This window comes from Engystomops pustulosus, chromosome 7, assembly GCF_040894005.1.
Source record: "Engystomops pustulosus chromosome 7, aEngPut4.maternal, whole genome shotgun sequence".
NCBI classification, from domain to species: Eukaryota; Metazoa; Chordata; class Amphibia; order Anura; family Leptodactylidae; genus Engystomops; species Engystomops pustulosus.
In genome coordinates, this window is record NC_092417.1 from 42,347,260 (window position 1) to 42,370,964 (window position 23,705).

The 23,705-nt window shown below is 41.1% G+C and overlaps 1 protein-coding gene across 8 annotated transcripts in view; it reads left to right on the forward strand.

Annotated features, from left to right (window-relative positions):
- Positions 1 to 23,705, forward strand: part of SIPA1L1 (signal induced proliferation associated 1 like 1) — a 158,651-nt gene that overhangs the window by 109,553 nt on the left and 25,393 nt on the right. For 7 of the 8 annotated variants that reach the window (XM_072115606.1, XM_072115603.1, XM_072115607.1 and 4 more), the window contains exons 5-12: positions 102 to 290; positions 5,204 to 5,378; positions 10,012 to 10,115; positions 14,030 to 14,187; positions 16,329 to 16,905; positions 17,184 to 17,458; positions 18,894 to 19,172; positions 19,658 to 19,810. In XM_072115606.1, the coding sequence (XP_071971707.1) occupies positions 102 to 290; positions 5,204 to 5,378; positions 10,012 to 10,115; positions 14,030 to 14,187; positions 16,329 to 16,905; positions 17,184 to 17,458; positions 18,894 to 19,172; positions 19,658 to 19,810 (1,910 nt within the window). The remainder of the gene's footprint in view (positions 1 to 101; positions 291 to 5,203; positions 5,379 to 10,011; positions 10,116 to 14,029; positions 14,188 to 16,328; positions 16,906 to 17,183; positions 17,459 to 18,893; positions 19,173 to 19,657; positions 19,811 to 23,705) is intronic. The other variant, XM_072115608.1, reaches the window with a different exon arrangement.

The following is a 23,705-nucleotide window of genomic DNA, read 5'->3' on the forward strand; positions in this document are numbered from 1 at the left end:
GACTTGATGGCTTCTGCATGAATATTAAATGTCCTTGTAATAAGTACACTTGTGACCCGATAATACATTGTTATATGACTTGTACTCTCTTTTATTCTTAGCTCATGACGTTACGCGGATCAGTGCTTGAAGATGCAATTCCGTCGACTGCTAAACACGGCACCGCAAGAGGTCTACCACTTAAAGAGGTGCTGGAGCATATGATCCCGGAGCTGAATGTACAAGGCCTACGTCTGGCCTTCAACACTCCGAAAGTCACTGAGCAGCTCATGAAACTGGATGAACAAGGGGTAGGTACTGGGGACTTCTGCTGTTTCTTTCCTCTATTATACCTATAATCTGCTTTTATCAAAGTATTATATTGTGATCTACACAACCTATGAAATATCCTATAGAATTCAATAGGACACCAGAGAAAATCTCAGAAGTAGATGATCTTCTTCAAAATGTCCAGACTGTGATCCAACCAGTGGACCAGCCACTTGTCCTAACATTAAAACAAAATCGCCAATTTTCGATGTTTAATTAAGACTTTGGTATTTCTCTGGTCATCTTTAAAAATGTATTGTGTAAAGTTTAAGTATAAGAAAACCGCCCTCTTTGTTTAGGGTGTTGACTTTTTTTGATAATTGTGGTTTATTGTGGTTTAATCGGTGTCGGGGAGTGTTCGTTGATGGCCTTCGCTGTTCCTTTGAACGAAATGGATACAATTTTGCCTGACTAATAAGATAAATGACACTAAAAGTTGGCATTGCAGTTTTATATTCCAGTAAGTGTAAAGGCTCATTCAGACAAACGTGTTCGTAAAAATATAGATGCGTGATATCCGTTTGCAGTTGTAGCCGCATTCATTTTTTTCACATGTCGTATGTTTTATTCAAGTTGTAAACGGATGGTTTACTAATGTATTTTCTTTCCTGCTGAGTTGGTTTAACAACATATGAATAAATAGTGTATGCTGCAGATTTTTTTTGTGCATTATTGAAAAAGTACATGTGAGCAGACCCTTTATAAATCAATATGTCACTATGCTATCTGCATGTTAAAAAAAAAAAGCGCTACGGCATACTGATCTCAAAAACGCACAGAAGGAAACTGGAGGTGCAATGATCACCAATGCTCCTATCACACAATGGGGCACATTTACTTAGGCTTTGCGCCACTATGCGACACACTTTTTTCGGACTGTGCTCTATATTCAATGGGAAATTGGCTTGCTAATGTATTTAAGTAGTGGGTGCATTGCAATTGTGTTGCACGCAACCCTTTTTTGGCGCAGCTGCACTGGCTTCCATACGGCACAATTTAGGGGGCATGCCGTCGGACTATCCGATTCGGACTGAGCGCGGGATTTAACTTTCAAATAGTGTCGCATGTCCAAGCACTTGCATGCACCACTATAAAAATGGTGAAATCTGTCGGACCTGAGCGGGAAGCGACACGTGCAGGATATCGGGCGCACGATCTTAGTGAATTGCTGCACAGTGCACGATCGTCACTTTCTGTGAACTCTGGGGATGGGGTAAGTAAATATGCACTAATGTGTTGTACACGTGCCCTATTGATAAGAATAGGACACATGCTTATTTCATTTAAGAAATTCATAAATGTGATCATGTGTATGTGGCTATATTGTTTTATTATCACTATTTTGTACATGTTTTCCAATTTGAGAATTCTTTGTAGACAGCCCTGTACCATTTCTAAGTTGGCAACCTCTACTTATTGATCCGTATCGATCAAGCGTACATTTAGCCCAGGTATAATGCAGTTTTCAGCTCCCACAGTGAGACATTTAATCTAGGTTTCTGTACATTAACTATTTGGACACTGGCAGAGCAGCAGATGTATATCACTCCACCAAGACAATGGACAGAAACCTTTGCTCTAAATCTTATGAAAGTAAACGCCCCTATGTCAAACTGTTTGATATTTGTAAAAGCATACATTGCCTATTTCTGATTGGGTTGATGGGGTTGTTCTACAGAACTTTGCTCCACACTCAAAGAATCTTTCACATTTGTGGCACCGTAACGCTCCTTACACTGGGAAAAGATAGGACATGTCCTATCTTTCCCTGTGTTACGGGCTGTGGATCGCTATGGAGGGATGACCCCTTCTCCTCGCCATCGTGGCTGTTGTATACCTGCCTGGGCTCAGCCGTGCAGCCTTAAGTAGTTCATTTCAGATTTAATTAAGATATGAGCAGTTTTGTGCTTTTTTTTCTGCTTCTTTCTCCTGTAATGAGCAGTGTATAAAAGCTTTCTGAGGTTCATCCACTCTGGACAGATAAGGAGGCTAAGGAGTACATCTTTTCATACCTAGAGAATATTTCCCTTGATGTTTTAGCTCTGTAAGGAGATGAGACTATCCAGGGACTTTGCTATAAGGAGATGAGTCATTAAACACACATCAGGTATCACTCCGCTGTCAGAAAGCTGATTTATACAAACTGCTTAAATTACAGAGAAACAGGAAAAAGGAGACCGGAATAGATCTCTTTAGTAAACTATATTACAAAGTTTGTAATTGTGTGCTTACACCTTAGTAATGCTGTGAATCACCGTCCATGTGTTACAGTTTAATAGGTGTGCCATCTCAACAATTTTCACACGGGCCTAGCCCTGACGTTACTACATAGTTGGCAATTGAACTGATATAACATACTGTCCTCCCGCTTGGCCATTGTAGCATATAATTTCTCAGTTTTCAGTGTGTTGTATAAATACTGCGCTATTTTTTTGTTACTTGTACACTTTCTCTCAGACTCCTCCATTGTTTTGTGTGTGCTTCATTGCAAGGTAACAATGTATCCCTAATGCTGTGAGTCAGATCTGTTCAGTTTCAGGGACACCTGCAAATATCTTTCTTTATTGCTCTGATAGCAAAGGCAATGCTATTCATGCGGAGCCTAAAAGCATTCCTTTGTATTGCGGAGAGGAGATTACAGAAATCAGATCATGTTTAAAGCAACACTCCCCCCGCTCTATGAGCCCCTCTATTATAATAAATGAGATGTGGTTTGCAGCTGAAATAGAAGCAAATATGAGATTCCTTTGAAATGATATAGTCTCACCTGCAGGTCTTCACCTGTCCCTGTGGTAGGTGCTCACAATACATGGTGGTCCTGAGCTGAAGGTGTGTTAGAGAAGGGGTATCCTCTATTTAATTTGCATTGCTTAAAAGGCTATCTAAGAGAATTACATTAGTACATACTGTATGACATTGCAGGAAGACGGTTCTTGGGATACATACAGTACAACCATCCTTCCTGTGTACATTACATGGGACCACCATGTTTCTAAATACATAATAATAAAATCTTAAGCGCCAACATATTCTGCAATGTGTTACAGATCATGGGGTCCATATATAAAATATTTTATATATATATATATATATATATATATATATATATATATATATATATTATGATATATATTATCATATTAATAAATATCATAGCAATAACATGGATGAAACCAGAGGAATGAGAGTTCTTCTCCCAAGGCGACGTCTTTTATATGCGTCCAAGAAGAACGTGAATTTCCCTTCCTGTCGTCTTAACCACTTTCTTGTCCATGAATATTAAAATGTATGTGGCAATTGCTGCTACGTAGCTGGACTCCTAACGTGTGATTTTATGTATCACTTATATCCATGTATGTGTGCTATAGTGTTCTTCCCTGCCTGGGACACCAGGCGCCAGACTCCATGATTGTTGAGGAGAGATGTAAATAGCTTTTAGTAAAATGTAAACATATTGTGCTTAAAAAAAGGTTTCCTAATCCTTAGTCTGTCTGCTGGGCATTGCTTACATTTCTGTACGCTCTATATATCTTCACAGTGCATCAGATCTGAATCCAGAGATGAGGTTAAGGCCCCATACACACACAAGTGAGCTACACAAAAACTGCTAGCTGAAGAGGTGGGGGGGAGGGCAGCGCTCCTCACCCCTCCTCTCTCCATAGGGAGACGTGCAGATGCGCCTTATTTCGTCAAGAGCCACATTTTGGCTATGGCTCGGTACATTGACACACGTTCGGTCGTAGATACTTTCATTATATAATAGCATTTTAATGCGCCATAACATTCGTATGTTGCATGTTTGAGCTGTGTTTCTATCTGTATATACATTATATGGCCATAATAAGTCTGTGGACACCTGAGCAGAAGACACTTGTTTCCAATAAGCATGCTAAAACGGAGCTTGGCTCTCTAATGCAGCTCTCTGAACTCTGGAAATTAAATATGTTCCTTTTTTTCTGGATGGAAATATAAACCTTTCCTACAGTGTCACCCTTCACAGGGCTGCCCTCTAAGAGCCTTGTGACATGACTTGTACCTCATCAGTGCAGAGCAGGGACGCTGACTCGTTAGTTGCTAACAACTAACCTGAAAATCGCTCCATCCAGAAAGAGTTTGATGAGGTTCGGTCAGGCCCATTGGCATCCTGCACACCAACACTGACAAGTATAAAGGAGCCGCTTTGTAAAATCTCTTTGTATGCCTTTTGGTAAACAAACATAAATAACAAACCAATATTGTAAGAATAGTGTCACAATTTAGATGACAATGAAGCAGTTAGGATTTGTGGGCTTCTCTTTGCGAGTGGATACAATTGATGTTTTTGTGAGTTACACATAAGATCTGTTCTTTTTTTAAATGCTAAATCTCTAACATTAATAAGGTTGTGTCTAACTATGAAGAACATGTACTTGACTGTGAGATGTAAATCTTGCTGTATAAATAAGTGGTTCAGCACAGACTGACTTACCAGCTCTGACTGCCAAGGTCTCTATTATAAATAGGGAAGGTTTTGTGCGCGCGTCAGTCCAGAAGGTTGGAGTGGGATACGAGCGCGGGCTCTCATCCAGATTCCATGCCCTGGTTTCCTCTTTCCCATAGCCTAAAGCTAGAAAGCTGAAGAAATCCATGTTCTGAAGTTGAGATATGGCGACCTGCTGAAGGTCATACTTTGAGGTGAAAGGCCAGAAAAGGACAGTCTATGGCTCCTGCTTTTTAAGTCACAAACCAGAATCACTAATGATTAATACAAAGAGAATCCAATGTTTCTGGGCAAATTGTTGAATATATTTGAAAAAAGAAAACCCTCATATAATCAGGTGACGGTCAATATACAATACTTTACATATTCAATGCTTCTTTCATCATATCCACTAACCACTTTTTCTCACGACAGCTAAGTTACCAGCTGAAAGTTGGCATCATGTACTGCAAGGCGGGTCAGAGCACAGAAGAAGAAATGTACAATAATGAGTCGGCAGGACCAGCTTTTGAAGAATTCCTGCAGCTCTTGGGAGAACGAGTACGACTTAAAGGATTCGAGAAATACAGAGCTCAACTCGATACTAAAAGTGAGTGAACTCTCCCTAATCCTGCTCAGCCACAACTATCCTACTGTGAATTTAGAGGCACTTCCCCAGTGACTGCCTGCTCATCTATTGGGTGTTGTTAGAGAAGTTTTTATCTCAAACCAGAGATCTGTAAAATTATTTGGATTTTTCCATTATAAGTTTTATGACCTGTGACAATCATATAAAAATGTCTCGTCAAACTTCCACATATCCTTACAATAATCACGATCCCAAGTGTTTGTATGGACGACTATGCATTCTCCTCTCTCATTCATCTTTATGGAACCAGCAGATCTAAGCAAAATATAGATCAGTTATACTCTGCCTCATTTAATTCAAGCAAGGATGTATAGGGATCAGTGGTTACTTCATTGTTGAACACCTGTTGATTGGACACTGTTTCACCACCCATCACCTCATACTGGGTACCCTGCTTCCCCACGCCCATAGTGCACTGCAATGCTCATTTGCATGCTTGCATTCCTATACATTCAGTCCACACATTTTCCCATGCCTGTGAAGAAGATACTTTACCCACAAGGCAATTTAATATGCGACAGTGTTTGTTTGTGACTATACTTTTCCAGTTGTGTGAGTTTTTGGCAGCTCCTTAGGCCGATTGTACATATATTATGAGATGTTCAAAAGCTCAAGGGAGAAAATTATACTAAGCTGATCCCTTGCTTTATTATGGGAGTAGTATTGTCATTTGAAGGAAGCAAAAAAAAAAAAAAAAACTGGAAAAATGCAACTGATCCATGGAACCAAACAGTACAAAAGCTGTATTCTGCCAAAAGCAGCAGAGGTTTTGCTAAAGCTGCAAATCCCCTCAATACATTTCAACTCAATAAACTATTACTACCCCAGGAAAGGTATTACATGTCTTTTCTAGAATCCCCTATTCTATGTGCAATCTTACCAGTATACCAATAACAAATATCAATTGCTTCTATATTTGATTCTATAGTACCTAGAAACATTATATTGGTATCCTTTTAAATATAAGATTCTCATCTTTCAGATTCTGGTTCTGTGTTCTACAAACCTGGAGATAAAGACATAAAAAGGTCAGGAATTGGATTTTTATCTAGCTACCATTCCATACTATGGGGGTCGATTCACGTTTTCCCGACGTGTTACCCGAATATTTCCAATTTGCGCCGATTGTACCTGAATTGCCCCAGGATTTTGGAGCACGCGATCGGATTGTGGCGCATCGGCGCTGGTATGCACGTGACGGAAATCGGGGGCGTGGCCGAACATTGACCCGACGGATTCTGAAAAACCGCCGCATTTAAGACAAAAAAATGTGTAGCGAAAATTACACTTACCTTCACCAGGTATAGGCCGGTGAATTTCGGGGCATTCCAGCGCGCCTCCGGGGAACTTCAGCGCAGCAGCACCACCTGGTGGACGGCGGAGGAACTGCCTTAGTGAATCCCGGCCGGACCCGAATCCAGCGCAGAGAACGCGCCGCTGGATCGCGAACGGACCGGGTAAGTAAATCTGCCCCTATGTCTTTAACTGCCTGTGTCTCTGGTTCTGTACCTCTGGAAGATGAGATTCTTATCTTCAAGTTGACATTAAAAGCAAATATGATTCTTCTCTGCTCATTTTCACATGGAGATTTTTTTATAGGTAAAATGGTGAGATTTTACATAAATATGGAATTCTCTTGAATCCATTTCAAATAAAGCAAAAATGCACCTGGGACCAAGTCCCTCCCCGTTCTGCTTTACCTGAGTTTCTAAAGGCAGCTCAATCGGATTAGTTTTGGCTATGTGCTATTTGTGGTAGTTTTTGGCTGTGTCTTGCATGTGCCGACTGCTTTTCCTGCAGCATTAACCTGATAACATAATGACCGAGCGTTGAATCGCCAATATTGCTATTATCTTACTGAGGCAGAGAATCTCTAACAAAGCTGGTCTAGACATAGGGTAAGAGATTCACAGACAATGTAGAAATATATGCAGAAATCCCTCAAAATCCACTTTTGGTAATATGATAGGCAAGTCTGATTTTACCACTGTATGCTTTGTACCCTACTAGTATACAGCTCCACCTGACTCATTAGGAAAGGGCAATGCAGCCCACCCCTCTGTCTGCAGACTCTAGACCACCATCAAAAAGAAATGTGTGATTCATTGTTCCAGAAAGTATTCCCTGGCATGCAGCTCTGTCTATTCAGCGCATTGGAAACTTGAAATGATTGCAGGGCTGGTTTTTGCAGCAAGCGTTTTAGGCATGGTTCAGCTCACATTGGGAACAGTTCAGCATTGAGCAACCATTTTTATTTGCCTTTCCTGGCAAGAAAACGCAGCATCTGTAAAATCTAGACACATTGTAAAGAAGTAGATACAAAGCTGCTGGAAACGAAGCAAGCCTGCCCATACTCACTGCTGAGGCTCGCTCATTCCTTCCCAGCATTGTGTATATCATATAGGTGTGGCATTGTGGATCTGTATACAATATATAGTATAGCATATGTGGCTTGGGGGGCTTATCAGGACTTGTTTATGAGCAAACTGAATTCTCTATGCTGTTCATTCCCATGAATCCATTTTAGGCAGCCAGGTCTGTGGAGAAACAGAGCACATTCACAGGTTTTACATATACATTATTTATCTCTCATTATACTGTCTGGTCTGGGACAGAAGTCTGTACTGAACATCTGTAACAGTGTGAATGGGGTATAACTAAACAAATGCTGTACAACACATTACACTTCTATCCGGGTACTCGGACAATATGGGAAAACTACCACATTTTGGACATCCTTAAAAGCAATTGTCCTGTGGGAGAAACATTGTCTTACAGTATTGGGTACTGCCCGTAGTTCCTATATGTTTTAAACCAGTTAAGGCTATAAGGAGAGGGCTCACAGGCTTGGGTCCCTCCATATGGGCTGGGCCGGTTTTAGACAAAGTGGGGCCCTGGGCAAAACTAAAAGTGGGGCCTCAAAATAAAGTACAAATACAGTAAGAGGCTCCTTTACCCCTGTACACTAATAACACTTAGTAGTTTACAAACAGTAGTATGGTAAGGCAATCCTGTATTATGGGACGGACTGAGGGAGAATTTTATAGATGGACAGATGATAGGTAGACTAATGATAGAAAATAAATGAAAGTTGATCTAGATCTATAGATGGATGATTGAAATATTTATAGATGCAGAAATATAAAGCAGATTATACATAGATAGCTAGATGATAGAAGATAGATATGAGTGATATCTGAGTGATGAGTGACACTGCCGGCTAGAGGAGAAAGAAGACAGAAGCTGCCGGGAGCCGCCGCCGGGGATCGGGTGTGTGTATTACGTTTTTTTTATTTTTTTATGTGCTTGGCAGAGGGCAGGCTGGCTGCCTACTACATGGGGGCTGGCTGCCTACTACATGGGGGCTGGCTGCCTACTACATGGGGGCTGGCTGCCTACTACATGGGGGCTGGCTGCCTACTACATGGGGGCTGGCTGCCTACTACATGGGGGCTGGCTGCCTACTACATGGGGGCTGGCTGCCTACTACATGGGGGCTGGCTGCCTACTACATGGGGGCTGGCTGCCTACTACATGGGGGCTGGCTGCCTACTACATGGGGGCTGGCTGCCTACTACATGGGGGCTGGCTGCCTACTACATGGGTCTCGGCTTATACTCGGGTTGGCTTATACTCGAGTATATATGGTAGGTCATATCCATAAAATGTGGCGTGAATGTAGCCCAACTCTTTCTATGCCGGTTTGAGAAATATTGGACCGTCTCCGACAACACTTTAAGGGGATAATGACTTTGTACAGGTCTGAGTCTGCATGTGTGTGTGTTACTTGTCATATGATGGGCACCCTAAAGTCTTCCCCATACACATCTGATGAAAATTGGTTCACTGCCTTCTGTATGCCAGAGATCAGTGGAAATAAGTATAGGCCAAGTTGGAATTTAACTTCCCTTTCTCCTGAAGACAAGTGTTCGGAAAACACTTTTTCCATTCACTGTAGTTTAGGCTATAGCCAAAAAATATCTTGCATGGAAGCCTCTCAATAGCTCAGTTTTTTAATTTGCTTATGCCAGCATTGTCACTCCTGGTAATTTTCCTTTTTAAAAGAAATAAAAATCATTTTTGCAAAATTGTAAATTAAAGGATAATATACTATAATATAATATACTTCCTGTGCCGAGGCCTGCATAACACATGGGAGGGTACAATGCTGACGGGGTAGACAATGCAGATGGTAGAACTTCATGTAACAGCAGTCACTCATCTATTCATTCAGTTCTCCAAGGACAGTTCTGTCGGTCTATACATCTAGATGACTCATGGCGTAATTGTAGATAGAGCATCCAAGTTGTTCTTTGTTCACATAGAACTATAGAAGTGACCTCTGAGGGTTACATACAGCAATATGTAACACTATGCTGTAAGGAACTTGTATAGAAGCAAGAAATAACCCGACCCAATTTACAGAGGTTATTTTTCCCCTAATCCTTGGTGAAAATGTTTTCTCTGTTCCTGATGGCTATGCATACCGTACATGGGTGAGAAATTCCTAAAAACTTCCTGGTTACTTCCCGGTATATTACCAGTCCATCCCTGATGCATTTATTAACCGTTTTTCTCTATTTGTCTATTACAGCTGATTCAACCGGTACCCATTCCCTTTATACAACCTATAAGGACTATGAGATCATGTTCCACGTCTCTACAATGTTGCCATACACGCCAAACAACAAGCAGCAGGTAATTTGACATATGAAAATATGAAGAGTTATACTACATAATGGCTTTCATGTCTGTGTCCATGTTTTCCATTAAAACAATTGTGGACAATGCAATGTAGAGTTGTTACAACAGATGCAAAACAGTGTTTTTTTATTGTATGTCTAGAGTCCCAATACAAACATGTACTTTGTTTCTGTAGTTACAACCCAGTCGATTTTAGTTTGATCCTGCAGTCACTTGAAGTAACTTCTTTTATGTGTGCAAGAAGGGAACACATTGAGGGGGAAGGTAAAGCTTTAAGAGCAGACTTTTTAAGTGTAACTAAACCTATATATTCTGTTTTGCTTTACTGAATAGTGCAGTTGATGCCTCATTAAAGGGAACCTGTGAGCAGAAACCAACCTAATGAACCACTACCAATATGTTGTCAAGTGTCTTAACACCTACCTCATCATGTATATCATCATGACCCAGTGTTGTGGCATCATCTTGTAAATCAACTTTGAAGTGAGATACAAATTGGTTGTGTAAAGTCAGGGAGGCGGAGAGTTTAGCACTGAAGTCAAGCTATCTCCACCTCAGACTACCCCTCTGCTGTGATTGACATCTTGCCCCATGCTTTTGGGGAGATGGTTAGTGATGTGACTGAATGCAAGACACTCAATCATAACAGAGGGGATGTTCTCAGGTGGGGAGAGCTTGATTTCAGTGTTACAACCAATTCATATCTCACTTCATAGTTGATTTTCTGAATGAAGCCACCAAGCTGTGCCATGAGAGACATGAGCTGGAAGATGGTAATCTACATAACAATATACTGCTAGTCATTTATTGAGTCAATTTCTGCTGACCAGTTTCCTCTAAGTAATGCAGCTTCCCTATGCCCTTTTTGCTTCTTTCTCCAGTAGTGAGCAGTGTATTTGAAAGGTTGTCCACAACAGAAGGTACTTTTCCGTTTTGATTCCTTCTGAGTTAAGACTATCCAGAGACTGTCTGTAAAGAGTTAAGTTATTACACACTTTATCAGGTTAATTTATCTCTTGGGCAGCGGTTACAGAACACAAATCTGATTAATTCTGAAAGAAAGGCAGAGGGGGAAAGAGGACCCTGATAATTACTATTATCCTCTGCATTATTCTTTTTTTGCAGTATTATTACAAGTTTTGTTACACTTAAAGGCTACATTCACACTGACGAATGGGGGCCAATATACGTCCCCCATAGACGGCAATGGCCACACGGCGCCCAACGGGAACGGTACGGTGCAGCACACGTGCGGCACCGTACCGCTCCGTACCCCCGAAAAAGATAGGACATGTCCCATCTTTGTCCGTAGTGCGGCGCCGTGCGCCATATCTTCCTATGGAGAGGAGCTGCACTCACCACCTCCTCCTCTCCCCGTGCGCTGCCGTTGCCCGGTACGATACGGCGGGCAACGGCAGTGTGAATGCAGCCTAAGACTTATTTTCCGTTAGCTATAGAGGCACAAAGGTTAGTATGAGTGCTTCATTGTGTAACGTTATGACGCAATCATAACAAAGACAGATAGAACTATTAAAGATAGACATTGTATTTCTTTTGCGTTTGTTGAATGTGCTTCTATGGTAGTGTTATTGAAGAAACCTCTTGAGCTGATCATGTATCCATTTTTAGAGGAAGCAGTCAGCAGGTTTTACCCCACTAAACTGCTAGTCCCCTCAGGTAGAGTATGATATATCCTTTCTAGATTATCTCCTCTTCCGTGAAATCTCATACATTTTATATATATATCTCCCCAAATATGACTCTTCTCACCTCATTTTCATATGAGATGAGTGAAGTTTAGTAGTCATTTCAGAAGCCCCTATGTTATTTTCTATATAACCTAGAAACAAGCTTTTTGTTTCATATTAAAGATAAGAATCCCATCAGGCTTACAGTTATGTGAGCTACAGAATCCTATGTAGAAGCAGCTAAAAGGTGGAAACTGGATCTTTACCCGCAGCTTTCACTTCCATCCATGTCTTTAGTTGTCTGTTTCTCTCATTCTGATCCCAGAACCTAAAGAGATCTGTAAGATGAGATCCTTCTCTTTTAATTTGACACAAAAAGCATGTTTATAGGTACAATAGAACAGAAGCCATCAGGCTTCTGACCCTACCCCTGCAACCAATAATACTCCATTCATCTCATTTGAAAAGGAGGTGAGAAAAGTTATATTTGTCTGACTTTGCGGGAGACTTTTTACTGGAAAGCGGGGGAGATTGCACATACAATAGGGAATTCTAGAAAGGACACTTTCATTTCATACACTACCTGAGGGGACTAGTAGTTTTGTAGGGTAAAACCTGATGATGGGTTCCCTTTAAATACCTTTAGTCTTCAGCTTCCATCCAAACTTCAGATACTGCAGTATGACATGTGCACACAGCGCTGCAGTGGTGAAAAGTGGTACTGCAGGTGAAAGGGAGAGAAGGGCATGGATTGTATAAAGTATTCCCTAGAAATGGTAAACTGCAGGTTAACTTAGATCTCCATTGCAATTTTATGTATTACTATCACAATTTTAGTTTTTTTACAAAGGGGCATGAAGTTACTTGTGGTATTGTTTTATGCAAAGTTTGTTGAAAGTTTAATTATGATTTAAAGTAAAATTAAATTCGGGAATGACACCATACTATAAAAAAGGCTCAATATGGATACCCAGAAAAATGCTTTGTGTTTTAACACATTTGTGATGAAACGGAGACATTTAGATACAGCAGTCTCTGTCTGTAGGTCTGTGTGGTCCACTATATTAACTGAGGTAAGTACATTTTTGTGGCGTTTATTGCACACTTTGGCCACTTTTGGTGACATCAGGTGCCGTTGCCCGTGAAGTGTCCTACAATATACATAGACACATACAGCAATAACCGAAAAAATATCCAATGGTATCTCATAATCTTTAAGCAATTGCACCGCCACTTAAAAAAAAAAACTCCAAAAAACTAAGAACGCATTAATAGTAGCGCAGATTGCGTGCTGATACCGATATTTCTCATTTCCAGCACGGAACATCCTAATAGGAAAGAGACAATAAAGTAATGCTATATTATAGGTAATTATGCAGATCCCAGCGCAGTTAAAACCGTCAGCTCCATAGAGAAATAATTATAAGTGCGCTACAGTAAAGTGGTTGGCAGCGCACGTTACCATAGGAACACAAGTCTGGATCCCCGCTGCTTGCTTTATGTTCACAAATAGCATCTAGCACCGGTGGAGGAGGATGAGGGGGGTCGCTCCGTGTTAAATTGGAAATGCATTATTCATTTAATATAACATGTTTTCGGAGGTTATGTTTATGGACAAGCAGTGTCTTACCTCCGGGCATTAGTAAGGTCAGGGGCCGCGGTCTGGGAAGATTGACTGGATCCATTGTTTCGTACCATCTGGGTTCAGGGCCATTGTTTTTACTGCCTGGTGTGTGGATAAACAGCTCACAAGGCTAAATTACTGATTTTTTTTTTGTGTGTGCGTGTTGCCCCCTCCTTCTTAATTAAATTAGAAGAATAGGAAGTGGTGGTTGTTTGGTGTTTGTATTGTGTTTTATGCTGTTTTATATGTATCTACAAAATTACGGGCATGTGTGTTGTGTACAAACAAGATGATGCTATTATACTGTGATTAATGTGTTCACATAAAAAGCAGTGGTACGGTATTATTTCTGCCTTCTATATCATTTCACACCCAGATTTTGCAGCACTTTACGTCGTAGCAGGGCAGTCGGCCATATCTGTAGGAAACGTATCTTAATTATAATAACAAATTCCGGGCTCTACATCAATCTGTCTTATTTGCAGCTGTCACTTTCACAAACAATATGCACATGTTTTCAGGGGGGCCAGCGCCTCGACGTGCGATCTGTCGCGCTCCCATAAATGTGTAAAGCTGTGATTTTCTTTTAATTGCAGCTGCTGAGGAAGCGGCACATCGGAAACGATATTGTGACAATAGTGTTTCAGGAGCCCGGAGCCCAGCCGTTCAGTCCCAAGAACATCCGCTCGCATTTCCAGCATGTCTTCGTGGTCGTAAGAGCGCACAATCCTTGCACGGACTCTGTGTGTTACAGGTATGAACGCCCAGCACATGGGCACTTCACATTGCAGTAATTGGCAAGGGACGCCATGGCCGGCTCCTTTAAGAGACCGCTTTTTAACCATTTGATGTCTTGTGGGACTGTAGAGAATGTGCCAGATGTGTTCTCTGTAGCGATTTCCATTGAGAAGTGTCTTACCTTTTATGTATTCTGTACAGCACTTGCATAGCACAATGGACTGTGTAAAAAATATTATGTACAAGTATCACTTATCATTCAAATGATACCAGATCAATACATGCTCAGGTTAGATATAGTCATTACTATATTATCTACAATCATTGTTTTCTTATATGTTTACGTTTACTGCAGAAATTGCCTTTTTATATGTTTTTTTTTTTTTGTTAGATTGTAAATATATATTTTAGATGTAATTGAGATAAATAATTTATTGTGAATACTTGTGTGACATGTGGACCCTTTCATTATTTTGCTGATCCTGTTGTTAGGGCCTTTTCTTCAGCGTGTGCTCCACATACATTATCTCGGTTGTGTGCGTTCGCAGATTTTGGCACAAGGTTATGTCAGTGTTTGCATGTGAAATAGATTTGCCGTATAATCCTTTAATGAAAATAACTATAAAAGCTGTTTTTAAAAATGTAGTTAATGCATAGAGATGGGCATGGGTCTGCTAGGCTGCTCATCTACAGTCAGCACAGATCCAATCCAGTGCTGTGATGCTTAGTTGAGTCATGTCTACCGGTCCGCGCGCCAATAATACACTGCTTAGTAATCGCAGTGTTTGTTGTCAGACAGCACTCCCCTAGCAACCCGTTTACCCCATCCCTGATAACCAGAATGTCCAAATTTAAGTGCAGAACGGGCAAAATACGAAATAAAAGCCTTACTCCTGGTACGGAGTATAGATTTATGTTTAGTTTATCTTAAAGAGGACCTTCATCACCTAACACATCTGAAGAACATACTATGTATGGGCTCCTACACAGATTGAATTTTTTTCCTAGCCCCCACGGTTGCTGAGATATCAGTCACAGTATCTGACCATTGTAATCCACTCTGCTTTTAGAAAGTTGCTGGAGCAGAGGGGCGTGTGTTATGAGAATTTTCTCACCACCTCAGTGTAAGAAAAGATTATAACAATACACACCCCTCCTTTGCTCCAGCTCCTCCTCTCTGACAGATAGAGAGAATTACAATTGTCAGATACAGGGACTGATATCTCCGCAGCCGTGAGGGCAAAGAAGGAAATTCAAAGTGCCCCTTAGTAGGAGCCCCTATATGATCATATGTTAATCGCCACATATTTTAAAACAACTAAGGATCACATAAGACCCACTTTGCTGCCTTCCCTTTACATAATAGGAACCATTTCTTTATATTATCGGGTACCCCATCTGATTTGACCTTCAGTATTTATTTTTGAACACTGCAGATGAAGGGTTGAATGTAGCAACCAAATACAATGGCCATGTGTATCATGTGCTACCTTCCACTTTATTTTAACCTTGTGCTTTTTCCATGTTCTCTCTGTAACGTGTGTCTGAAGAAGGTGCCATTCTGGCTTGCAACAAACCAGGGAATGTGATCCCTTGTCTGACATCCATGTGTGTCATACTGCCAGTGTCAATAGCTTGAGCACAAGTAATGGGGCCTCGTGTTAACCGCAAAAGAAGCAGCCAGCACACTACCCCATTACACCTTTATGTGCGTACAGGACAGCTCACCAGTTACAGTGAAACTATATAGCAAACTTAATGATATTCTCCCATTAAGTAAATGTTGAGAATAGCTGCCCACCATATGTGTATGAGGTCTTCTGATTCCACCTTGCACCCCCACCCCACGGTAGATGTCAGTATTGAGGATTTGGCCCATTGGAGAGGGCCCTTCCAGTTTCTTGGTGTTCACAGAAGTTAAGCGCCAAAATCAATAGATTTATTTTTTGTCAAGCGGGAATTCTCGAGAGGAACATCTCTGGCCAAGTGTTCAGTCCACAGGTGGATAGCTACAGTAAAGCAGCTCTTGCATAAGACTTTTCAACATGTGTTTCCTGCTCTTGACTTGTGCATGACCAGATTTCTAGTTTTGCATTTAGTATTATTTAGATTTTTATTTTCCATTGAGTTCACATTATGCATATTTTTATATTGCAGCGTTGCTGTAACACGGTCAAGAGATGTTCCAGCGTTCGGCCCACCAATCCCAAAAAGTTTCACCTTCCCTAAATCGACAGTGTTCAGGGACTTCCTCTTAGCCAAAGTGATTAATGCAGAGAATGCTGCTCACAAGTCTGAGAAGTTTCGAGCTATGGCTACCAGAACCCACCAAGAGTACCTAAAAGACCTTGTAGAGAAAAATGTCACCAACACCTCTATTGATTCATCTGGAAAGTTTCCATTCATCTCATTAGCTTCAAAGAAGAAAGAAAAGGCAAAGCCGTACCCATGGGCTGAGCTCTACAGCACCGGGGCAATCATCTGGAATGTCCAAGTAGAAGACTTCAGCAACGCATTGGAGATTGAATGTCTCCTGTGCATCTCCAACGAAATACTGGCTCTGATCGACCAGGAAACGAAAAGTGTCATCTTTAACTGTTCGAGCCGAGACATCATAGGATGGACGTCCAACAACACCACTGTCAAAGTTTTCTATGAGCGAGGAGAGTGTGTGTTCATCAGAAGCTACAGCAACAACAACGAAGAAATAAAGGAGATTGTCAAGAGGCTGGAAGTAAGATGCAACACTAAAGTATTACCAAAGCCAAATGTCTCTTAATGTCAGAGAATGTCACAGAGATGACATTAGCTCTAATCCACCATTGTTCTTAAAGTGCCTTAGAGTGTGACATAATGTACTGTTAATAGAGATGGTTTACAAGTTCGTCATGTTCAAGGCATGTAGAATAATACCAGTACGAGTCCATTGGTTTATGCAGTGTGAATTTTTTGGTGGCTCTGTTCTTCCTGTAAAGATTTTCTCTTCTTAATTCCGCTTTGTCTGTATTTCAGATTGTCACTAAAGGATGCGAGTCAGTGGAAATGACATTGAGAAGGAACGGCTTGGGGCAGCTCGGCTTTCATGTCAATTACGAAGGGATAGTTGCTGAAGTAGAGCCTTATGGCTATGCTTGGCAGGCTGGTCTAAGACAAGGAAGCCGCCTGGTTGAAATCTGTAAGGTTGCAGTAGCCACATTAAGCCATGAGCAAATGATCGACCTCCTGAGAACATCCGTAACGGTTAAAGTGGTTATCATCCCTCCACATGATGATGGCATTCCACGCAGGTATTATTTCTTATAGTTCCCCCCCCCCCCCCCCCCTTCAAATGTAATTTATTTCATGTAATATGTAGTACAAAATTATAAAAGATATTATGTCATCACAAGCTGCAATAACCTCAAAAGGACACATTATAAGGATGCAAATGAGGGCATTATTTTTGCATTCATCTGTACACTATACATGATATACTGTACATAACACAGGATGGAAAGGCACAGCAAGCTATGTATTTCCATCCTGTTGTATATGCTCAGCAGAGGCCATGTGGGACGGATGCTAAGTATTGCATCCAACCCTGATCTCCAAAGATGTACACTCTTGGAGGTCCCCAGTGATGTCACTGTCCATTCTGTTTCTAAATTTTTTTTTTTTTTAATCATCATTCCGGTTTAGATAAATTAGTCCCACAACTTGTGTTCATGGGATGATAAAACCTATTGCTTTCAGCAGCCAGACCCCGTATTTTATGGGATACCCCTTGATTTCTAGTGGCTTGTGTGTAGGAACAATCTGGGTTATTACAGAACCAATGAGAATAACATTTCTAAATTCTGCTCAGTGCTTTACTGGAGGCCGTAGAGTCAGGAGCTGGACATGTTGATTGAGAGGGTCAGTCCTGCAGTATCTATGGTGCTCAGCTTTTTATTTGTTTCCTTTTAAGAGCTGTAAAAGATGTGGTAATAAAATGTGATCCGCAGTGTAATTAGTATTCATCGTCTTTAGGGCATTCTGCAGTCATTTCAGGTGAACCCGAGGGAAATCATTATTTATTAACATCTTACATCACTTAATTTAATGCACAAACTCTACAGCTTTAATGTTTGAAATTTGGTTCTTTTCATCCATTTATCATAGTTTTGGAAAAATGCATTGACCTATTACTAGCCAATTGTCGTACACTATGTGCCCATAAAGGATACAGTATCTCCAAAAAGCATATGTTGTACCATCTCCGCCAAAAAAAAAAAATAGGTTCCATTTTATTTATAATTTTAGAATGGTAGTCTGATACTTTACCCTCATGCATAATGAACATTTTTTTTGGGGGGGGGGGCTTATAAACACAGTTTAAGCTTCTACAGCCCTGTGTGTGAGCTGACTGCCCGGGCCCCTTAATCAGAACAGGTCCTATTTCTGCACTTGTTGTTTACGAATCAAGTGATCGTCTCTCATTGGCACTGGAATGGACCTCAAGCACAATGACAAATAGGTCCATTGTTTGTGGACCGAGAAAGCACCGGTTTGTGTGCATGAGGGCTTATAAGTGGGGCCTTCAGTTTTCCAAGACACCAAACAACCCCCACCTACGATTTGGGAGTTGCAAAAACCAGATGTAACAGTTTACAAAAATTGGGGTGCATGGTGTCCCCCCTAAATGTAAGGAAGGAGTTACACCCACTAAATATTATGACTACTATGGATTTTTTGTTCTTTTAGAGGTTGCTCTGAGACGTACCGCATGCCAACTGTGGAGTATAAAGTGACCGAGGGTATCCCATATGAGCTGAAGTTCCCTTTCCGAAACAATAACAAGTGGCAAAGAAACGCAGCCAAAGGGGAGGCCGCACAACTGAGACAAATCCCTTCCCAGCTTCAGAGTCCAGTCTCATCGAGAGTATCTTCGGTTAAAGGAGATGGGAAGATGCAGACGCCAGAACGTTCCGCAAACATTCCACGCAGCATTTCTAGTGACGGTCGTCCACTGGAGAACAAGAGGTAAGGGCTTGTTTGATGTGGACAGCCAAGATAAGCCATCACTTTATGGTCAGTTGAGGTCCGGCCTGTGGTTGTTTGCTTAGCCTGAGATTGGCCTTGTCCTTCCCTGCACAACCCCATTCGAGTCATGGCTGTCGGGAGGCTGTGAATACCATTTCACCAAAAAAATTTGCTTGCCTGTGGGAATCTCATTGATTATAAAATGATGGTTTACCCTACCTTTATATAGTCACTTTATAAAATCAGTACTTCCCCTTTAACAGAGAGTGGATTTTTGTTTTGGCATGTGAAAACCACAAAAACCATTTCCTCCAAGTAATACAGTAACTCACCAGACTACCATGAATGAGAACCATACTGCCTTCATTTTGGATCAACTTCCATGTAACTCCTTTGACTAACATCCATGAAGCTAACAGATAGGGTGAGCGGGAAAGACATCTAATACTCTGTTCAATATACCTGTCTTATCTGGTTTGAATAAGGCTGTCTCCGGCGTCAGAGATATATGTCTCTGTTTCATCTGTCGCTATTGGACGATCCCAGCAGTGTCGTAACTCTCCTAGCAATCTTTCTACCTCCAGTGATACCGGATCAAGTGGAGGCTCCAGTCACAGGCAGAAATCCATGCCCGAAGGGTATGTTACTCCTCCTTGTTCTTATAGGGAAAGGCCAGCTATTCTGGCTTTGGATTTTCGATACAATATTGGTCTCTGTTCCCGTAGTCATTGAATTTCCAAATTTATGATTTTATTTATTTATTTTGTTAACCTCAATCTATCTATAAGGGCAGTCTTCTGTAAGACCGGTAAGCCAGGGATAGGCGAGTGCAGTGAAAGACCTATATGAACATGTCCTGCAGAATAAGTCCAAAACTAACAAGTGCTAATGTTCTCACTGTGTTAAGTAGAAAGCAGATGTCTTTCCGAGTCTTGCTGAAGATGGGAATCTGATGTATATTACATTGTGTGTAGAATGGAGGAGCCCCGTCTGGTGACTCGACTCCGTGTAAGGACCTACATGAAGTGACCGAAAGCTGCACTGTACAAAGCAATGTCCGACATGTTTTGAAAATCTTGGCTTTCCTTGTCAGGGACATTTTAAACACATACAATAGAGCAGTGATGGCGAACCTTTTGGAGACAGAGTGCCCAAACTACAAACAAAATCCACTTATTTACCGTGGAGTGCCAACATGGCATTTTAAGCAGTAACTTATTGCTACCTGTTGTTCCACATCTTTCAATCGTATCGTCACCCTGAGGCCACCAATACAGTTCAAAGAAAGAAGGCAAATACAGACTCTTGTTGTAGCTTCTCTCCAGGGTCTCTTTGTAGAGGAGGAATGGTGGGTCCAGAATGAGGACCTCAAAAGGTATTGCAGTTCTGTCAACACCTTCTCACTTTCCCCGCAGTTCCAAACAGCCAATAAAGTGTCACTCTAAAATAGCGCTGAGAGCAGCATCTCTTAAGTTGCCTGGGACTACAGGAAGATTTGGTGGATTTGGTCCTCTTTGGGGAACTCTGTCCTGGGGTCATGGCCTGAGTGCCCAAAGAAATGGCTCTGAGTGCCACTTCTGGCACCAGTGCCATAGGTTCGCCATCACTGCAATAGAGGATTACTCTAAATATAAAACCTACATGACAGAGGGTACCTTTCTATGAAGCTAAGATGGGAAAAGTACCATTAAAATGAAACCTCAAATATAGAATTGTATCCTGAAGATAAGCCCTCGGAGATAGGTCATTTGAAGGTAAACCCTCAATGACAAAGGGGTACCTTAAAGGTAAGGCTTGCTAATATAGCGTTACCCTATATATGAGTCCTTAATAATAGCAGTGTTCCCCGAAGATATTCCCTCGATCATAAAATTGGTCTCATAATATTTGAGGGGTGCTATGAAGATTAGCACTACTGTACTGTTTTATCAGAAGTGTTGGTGGTTAAACTGTTCTTATTGTCCTTGGAAACCAATCAGAGCTCAGCTTTCATTTTCCTACAGCTGTTTATGAAATTAAAGCTGAGCTTTGATTGGTTTCCATGTGCAGCTAAGGGGTCTGAATTATTTAGTCTATTTGACCCAGATTGTCAATAATGCCCAAGCATGGTGTATTATAAAAACACTACTACGATCGAGTGTGTAGTATGTGATCTTATTCCTCACCAAGGTTTAGTTACGTTCTATAGGGGGATCTCCTACAAGCTGCCACTACTGATACCACACTGTGGCTACAAAGTGATTTCTGATGTCTTTCCTCATCTCTGACTACCGCAAAGTGATAAAACACTCCCAAATACTAAAGAAAAATTGTACCAGCTTCTCCCTGCTCAAGGAGGTCTCCAGTCCATGTGTATTATAAAAGTAGATTTGTCCAAGAACAGTTTAAAGAGGGGCGCCATGGTGCTGAGCCAGGTCAGAGGAATACTTTTGCAACCTATTGTCATCAACAATCGCATACAGCCCTTGGTACTAGTTTCTGTGTCCACAAACCCGAAGATTGCCCACAGTGGGTTTCTAGGGACGTAGTTCGTAAGATGTTTGGTAGTAAAACCCATAATTAAAGGGGTATCCTCATTTCAGCAAATTGTTATTGTTTTCATGATAAAAAGTTATGCAATTTTCCAATATACTTTCTGTATTTCTCACGAATTTCCAGATCCCTGCTTGCTGTCATTCTATAGAAAGCTTCTATGTTTACTACTAGTGGACAGAAAGCTGACCATGGTCACACAGGTGCACAGCTAGTTTTATCATAGATAGTAATCAGAGCTGTGCACCTGTGTGACCATGGTCACATTTCTGTCCATTAGTAGTAAACATAGAAGTTTTCCATAGACCAACAGCAAGCAGAGATCTAGAAAACTAAGGAATTGACACAAAGTGTGTAGGAAACTTGTATAACTTTAAATAATAAAACAAATTTCATAAATTTAAGCGTGACAAAGACTATGTATTTGTCATGGCCTTCATGAGCTGTGATGGGGTAATTTATGGGTCTTCTTGCCACGTTGGCTAATTTAAAGAGGTCTAAAATATCTGTCTAAATAGCCATTCTCTGTACGGCTGCCCGTATACAGTGAGAATAAGTTTGAAAACCAATTTAATGGACATTTTTCAGTGCAACACTGTCGGGGACGTTACGCAGTGATAAAATTCTTCTTGTGGTAAGTAACAGTCTTGGCATGGAGCTCTAAATAACCCGATTTCACACCTCCGAAAAATGTTGTATCTATTCCTAGAAGAGTTCTAGATGAGCGTAATTCCTGTGTTGTTGAACTGATGTGGTCACATTGTGGTGCGGTTTATGATAATTGGAAACATTATTTTCTGTGGAGCGCTTCATATTGTTTATTTGGTTTCCCAGACAGATTCAATACTGAAAACAGCTAGACGTAGGATGCGACTTGAGAAACAAAGGAGTGGGGGTGGGGGGAATACGAAAGAGGTCTATGTAATATACAATCACAAGGGAAACGGAGACGCAGCAAAGTGATAAATGTATGGTCTTAAAAGGGAAATATCTTGTGCTATTTGTATCACTCAAGCTTTATTTATGCTAAGCACACCCACAACACTCACCCATGGAAAATAATGAGTGCTTTTCTGCCTTGGTTTTCTTATGTGCATGTATAAAGATGTCATATAATGTATCCCGGGAGAATGTATAGCATTGCTGAGCTAGTCTATTACCAATTGTTATGTATCCCTCTAATTGTCATCTAGCAATGGTAGCTCTCATGTCAGCATGTGAAAAGGTCAACGTCGCTGCAACCGTTCAAGTAGACTGTATAACAAGGCTAAAGTATTATATACCAGGGGTACAGGAGCTGTATTATGCTTTCTTAAGTGGATGAAATCATGGTAGAGAATAATAATAATAATACAGAAGACTTATTATTTTAGAGCCGGACCCAACCTTTCTGTGCAGAGTATGCATTTGGGATCCCAATAAGGTTTACAATACGAAATTGTGTTATGCTTCATGTTGCAAGGCCATAGTCATTCCAGAGCTTCTAGATTGGTCTGTTGTGCAGCATATTAGGATCCACGTGTATGCACAAAGCACTGGCATTCATATACATTACATGGGCTCAATGTTGGAGAACACGAAGCAGAGTTCATAGCAAAACAGAAGAGAGTGTTTTCATTATCCAGCTATATCCAGCAGGGGTATGAAAAGGTAAATGACGGGCTTATTGCTGTAAAAGATATTTATAACATCAGGGAGACCCCTTTAATACAAGCACAGAAGCAATGTATTCAGTGACCCGAGAGAAGGAAAAGCTGTAATGTGTGACTGTGACTTCAGTGTCATATCTCAGGTGTGCAGGAGAACAGCAGAAATGTGTTGTGTGTCTGGATAATGACTTATCACTTGTACATAACTCGCTGTCCTCCTCCAACGTAGCTGATGATTGCCTTGTAGGGTGATATTCCACAGAGTAGACAGAAGTTTATCCTTAGTAAAAGACTCAGCATGTGGAACAGCCAGAGAACATTAATGTACAAACACTTGCACCACACCTTAATG